At 35.5% G+C, this 6,000-nt stretch overlaps 1 protein-coding gene across 2 annotated transcripts in view; it reads left to right on the top strand.

Annotated features, from left to right (window-relative positions):
* Nucleotides 1–6,000, top strand: part of MND1 (meiotic nuclear divisions 1) — a 65,495-nt gene that overhangs the window by 38,319 nt on the left and 21,176 nt on the right. For both annotated transcript variants that reach the window (XM_040472058.1, XM_040472066.1), the window contains exon 5: nucleotides 4,049–4,123. In XM_040472058.1, coding sequence (XP_040327992.1) covers nucleotides 4,049–4,123 — 75 coding nt within the window. The remainder of the gene's footprint in view (nucleotides 1–4,048; nucleotides 4,124–6,000) is intronic.

Here is a 6,000-nt window from a genome sequence, read left to right as displayed (position 1 = left end):
AGTGCAGAGCCTCATGTGGAGCTCGAACCCATGAACTGTGAGATCATGACCTGAGCTGAAACCAAGAGGATGCTATGCTTAACCTACTAAGCCACCCAGGTGCCCCTGTTTTAGTCTTTTAACAAAAATGTACTCATTTTAATTTCTTGAGAATATATATTGCTTATAATGGGGAAATAATTTTTTTAAATAATAGTGACATATGCTTATTATATAGAAAGTTTAAAAATATGATCCACAGTACAGAGATAACCATTTTTAAATTTTTGTGCATTTTCTTGCAGGGGTTTTTTTTTTTTTTTTTTTTTTTGGTCATGAATAGGCTCTCAAATGTATTGACAGTCGTGTTTCCAGCTTTTTAAAAACTCTGTTCTGTATTTTATAGTGTCATTAAAGATTCTTCCAAAACATTTCCTTTGGCTACATAATTGTGACACATTCATACCATGAAATACTGATTTAAAATTTCTCTGTTGTTAAGGCAATTACACGGCTCCTGTCTTTATATATTTCTTTTCAGTGTTCTTAGTTTCCTTGTCACTGATGCCTAAATGAAATGTTGCCTTAAAAAGTAAATTTTAAAGTTGTAGATACTCTAACAAGACTTTTTAGATATGTTAAATATTAAAGTAAATGAAACTGCTCTTTTTTTTTTTTAAAGAGAAACAAAAGACATAGAATCTATTTTTCCCATAATATACTGTATGTGAGTCTTGATAAAGCAGTAGACTGATCTGGTTTCTCTTGCTGTTACCTCTTTTCTGCATTCTCTGTTTCCTGACATTCTTTCTCACCTATGGAAATCTCTATGTTCCTTCCCTAATGCTTTGACATTGTTTTATTTCTTAAAAGGAGCAAATCAGAATTCCGATGCAGACAGCTTGAATCAATCTTTCTGTTCCTCTTATGAATAGGCATTTCCTCCAAGCAGTGAACTACCCCTTTAGAAAACATTGGCATTATGTTTCTCAACCCTCAGTATCTGTATAGGTGGTCTGGAATGCATTAAAGAGAGGCATTGTGTCAGATCCTCAAATCTAAAGATGAATTCCTCTTCTCACTAATTATAAGTAGTATCTGTTGTTGTTGCTGTTGTTTGTTCTGAGTTGCTGGGTTTTAAAACATTATTTAATGAAAGTAGGAAATGGACTTGGTGTAGTGTATAGTTGGTTCCTGTTTTATTTATAGAAATGTATATAGAGTGCTCTTCAAAGGGATTTTATGGTGAATACCTTTCTGGAATGTAGAGTATCACTCATTTTCCTATTTTTGTAAATGTGGTCTTTTGTATTTCTTTTAGTGACAATTATTAAGATATTTTGTTTCTAGTTCAGGTTATAATACTTAGCAGTAATTCATTTTTGCTGATGAACTAGATAATCTTCTCCCATTTATAAATATCTCATGTATTTTAGTTGGGTTTGTTATTGTAACAAAACAGGTTTTTGTTCAGACCAGTAGTTCTCAAAAGTGTGGTGCCCCCAGACCGGAAGCGTCAGCATCACCCATCACCTGTGAGCACGTTAGAAATACGGATTATTAAGTTCTACTCCAGACCTACTATTCAGAAACTGCGTGGTGTAGCCTGGCAACCTGTGTTTTAACAAGCCCTTCAGGTGATTCTGATATATGCTCAAGTTTGTACCATTGGCTTAGATAGTATCTATACAGTGGCCAAAAATCCCTCTCTTTTTACTTGAAAGCCTGGGTTTGGTTTAATTCCAGGGTATGTGTTAAAAACTTTAGCAATATTGCTTCTGAGAGATGTGTAGGTGAAAAGCTGTTAGCAGGGGCGCCTCACAGGAGTTGCTTTCATTGTTTCTGGTAGTTGAGATTTTGAGAACAAGGGCCAGGAGTCCTTCCCTATTGAGCTGAACCAAGTTGCTTCAGTACTTCGGATAATTAGCAGATGCTTCTCATCTGAGCATGTCATTTAGGTTGTGCCTTCCCCCCTTACCAACGTACTTAAAATGACAAATCATGAAATCACATTTAAAACAGATATTATTTTCAGAGTTAAGGAATTCCTGAATTAGCTTTTTCAAATGCTTTTAAGTTATACATACTTACAAGCAGCCATACAATACCTGGAAGACACTTCATCAGTGTAATTAAGATATATATCTACTAATTATTGGCTTATTTTTATATAATTATTAACTATTTGGATAACATCTTCTTATCTGGTTTTTTAAAAAGCATTTTTAATGGAAATATGTATTTTTTCACTGGAAGATTCTCCTGAATTTAAATGTCACATGCCTTTATTATTTCAGGGGAGTCCTGCAGGGTGGAATATTAACTTTTTAAACATGGCACTATTTTATAAACGGGAACCCTTGTTTTAAAAAACTAGATCTTGGGGCGCCTGGGTGGCTCAGTCGGTTAAGCCTCCGACTTTGGCTTAGGTCATGATCTCACGGTTCGTGAGTTTGAGCCCCGCGTCGGGCTCTGTGCTGAGCGCTCAGAGCCTGGAGCCTGTTTCAGATTCTGTGTCTCCCTCCCTCTCTCTCTCTCTGACCCTCCCCTGTTCATGCTCTGTCTCTCTCTGTCTCAAAAATAAATAAACGTCAAAAAAAAATTAGAAAAAATAAATAACTAGATCTTGTTAAATCTAGGACTTTAAAGCATATTTTGGCTCCTAAATCTACAGATTTTTTTTTTTTTTTTTTTTTTTTAAACCTCGGAAGATAATTACTCTCAGAAGAGGTGTAGCTGGTTTGGTGGTGATGTCTTCTTGGCAACACAGATGGATCTTGTTCGTGCTATGGATTAGAATCAGTGATGAGAGAGCCATTAAAGGAAAGCTGACAATGTTTCCTTTATGCATATTGAGAAATGGAAGATTTCCTAAAGCCAGGATAAAGCCACTAACTTTTGGAAGATACTGTTTGTGACTTTTAATCTATGACACATAAGTATTATTTACCCTGTACATATAACTAGGTCATATTGTGAAAGGTCAGCTTCTTATAATCAGCCTAAAGAAATTCATCCAGTCATTAATTATTTTCTAAATGTTTGTAACTCAAGAGTGAGGGAGGAGTGGAATAGATTTTAAGAAGGCTCTTAATCATATGAGTCTGAAATTTCTAACTAGCAGAAGATGTGGTGAATTTAGTATTGGGAATATCCTTTGATGCTTTAGTCGTGGGCCCAGGTGAGATTAATAAAATTGAGACAAAGGGAAGCAATGTTTTTAAGCTATCCAGTCCTTTTTGGTGTGGTCCCAGCCATATGCTAATGAATATTCTATGTTTTGGTCTCTTTATGCTGGTATTATTTAATCCACTTCCACATATAACTTACCACTTTCTAAGCTTAGTATAGTACTTGAACTGATCACTTTTAAGGTATGTAAAACATGCATAAAAACTGCAACAGACTAATAGATTTTTCCTTCTTGAAGAACTTAGTATATCAAGTATGTAATGGCTTATAATGTAACTGATTTAAGAATAATAAGTGAGGCATTCATTTTTGACTCAGTCAGTGAGATAGACCATAATACTACAAGTCTGTAAGAAATAGTCTAGAGTGTTTTATTTCACTTTAGGCAGAAATGAAATGAAATTTGAAGAAAGAAGTATATAAAACATTTTTTTGAATTTTCAAATTCATGTCTTTTAATTTAAATTTGTGTTAGCTAACATATAGTATAGTTTTGGTTTCAGGAGTAGAATTTAGTGATTCATCACTTAAAATTCAGTTCTTACCTAAATAATATACCTCAAGTTACTTGGCATGGAGTTGGAGGACCTGATAAATAAAGATTTCAGAAAAGACTGAAAGCGTATTATTCATTTTTCTGATTGGATGAGAGGATATATTTTTCAGCGTTTTTGGTTTGTTTGTTTTTTTTCATTCTGCCCTAATGATTCATGGTAGGTTGCTTCAAATTAGAGAAGTTAGTTCCCAATGTAGTTTTTGACTTACTTGTTACACTGACTTGGGCTGAAAACAAATCTCATCTTGACTTCTTGACTTATAAATTTCATGTTAAGCAAGTTCATCATTGGAAGCCATTTTGTTTCTTTTAATTCTCCAGTTATCTGAGGGAAACCAAAAGCATGCAAATCTACAGAAAAGCATTGAGAAAGCTAAAGTTGGCCGACATGAAACGGTAAGTTTGTGTCTGTAGATTCCTTAATAATGTCAATTCTAAATAGAAAACTAAGAACATAGAGTTATCTATGAGGAGTATGCCATTCCTATCAGAAGAGAGGTGAGTACAGCAAAGGACATGGACATTGGACCTGGTAGGATTTACTAATTTTAAGTATAGATTTATTTTTTATTATTATATATGGCAGCATAACATAGAAGCATAAATTCTGGGGCCAGGTGGCCTGGGTATGAAAGTCTCCTAAATTTTCTGTTCTCAGTTTTCCCAGCTATAAAATAGGGAACAAAATCTACCTCCTTGGGTTATCCTGTGGCTTAAGCTAGCTTATATTTGCAAAGCATTTAGAAGAGGGCCTAGCACAAGGTAAGCCCTTTATAAATGCTTATGAAAAATTTTGAGAGTCAAGTTTTTAAGTCTTGGCATAGAACATATTGAAACTATCAATATATTATCCTTGAGGGTTTGTAATATTTCTAAATTATTTAAATGAATACTGATACACTGTTTTATTTTAAAAAGTGTAATGTTCTCTAAAGTATTATGTTAGGGGTTTTTAAAAATCACTTGACTTTCTAGTTTCATCTTTATCTCAAGTATGGATTTATGACTTAAAAAAACTATTAAAGATCAGCAGGCACCACTAAGCATTCCATCTAGGCCTCTGTTTGTATCACTTGATTGTGAAAAACCTGTCACATTATGGTGCGCCTGGGTGCTCAGTCGGTTAGGTGTCCGACTTCAGCTCAGGTCATGGTCTCACAGTCTGTGGGTTCAAGCCCCACGTCAGGCTTTGTGCTCATAGCTCGGAGCCTGGAGCCTGCTTTGGATTCTGTGTCTCTCTCTCTCTCTTTGCCCATCCTCAACTCGCACTCTCTCTGTCTCTCAAAAATAATCATTAAAAATTAAAAAAACAAAACAAAACCCCGTCACATTGTAGAAAATAATATATCACAGGTTTGCAGTGGCTTTTCACAATTATTTCACATACCTTCTTTTATGTGAATAGTCAGCAGTCACAGATAGGAATTGGAATTTGGTAATTTTTGAAAAATGTTCAAGGGAAGGTAAGTTCTGGCATAACCTGAAGCTGTTATATTTCTTTAATTGACAGAGCAATTACTATTTCTTTATTTGATCCTTTTTTTTCTTTAACATTGGCAATAAATTATAGAAGCACCTTCGATTAATGGTGACATACCCATGCCCAAAAGTTGTCTGCTGCATGTTACCCAGCCCACTGGATCTATTGCAGCTAGGAAAAAACCTAGTTGGTGCTTGCGTCTATCAGAAGACTGTAGTAGTTTAGAAAGGCTCCTGAGCATGATGGACTCTTGTGTTAATCGTGAGAACACCAATCATGATTTTTTAGAAACACCTAGCCGCTGTTTACTAGGTATTATCCATGGTGATGCTGCTGCTGCTGCTGACGATGATGATGATGAAGAGATAGCTAGCATTTATAATCTGCTTACTGTGAGCCAGGCAAGTACTGTCCCAATGCATCTTATATTTATTGAATCCTGCCAATAGTGCAAGGATGTGGCCACTATTACTGTCTCCGTTTTTAATTTGAGTAACTAAAGACACAAAAAAGTGAAGTAATTTGGCAAAAATCTCAGTGCTAGTAACAGTCTGAGGTGGCTACCAGTTCAGGGTGTCTGGAGAACTATCATTGCCTTCACAGATTCTTCCCCATTTTGCTGCTTGTCTCATTTCTCATGGAGCGTGTATAATTTGGGTGTGGGTGGCAAAGTAATTATCTTATGTCATAGTTGTTTTTTTTTTTTAATGTTTGTTTATTTTGAGAGAGAGCAAGAGAAGGGCACAGAGAGAGGGAGAGAGAGAGAATCCCAAGCAGGCTCCGTGCTGCCAGC

This window comes from Herpailurus yagouaroundi, unplaced genomic scaffold (genome assembly GCF_014898765.1).
Source record: "Herpailurus yagouaroundi ecotype Mexico unplaced genomic scaffold, PumYag 28, whole genome shotgun sequence".
Taxonomy (NCBI): Eukaryota; Metazoa; Chordata; class Mammalia; order Carnivora; family Felidae; genus Herpailurus; species Herpailurus yagouaroundi.
This window is presented reverse-complemented; position numbering and strand designations above follow the sequence as displayed.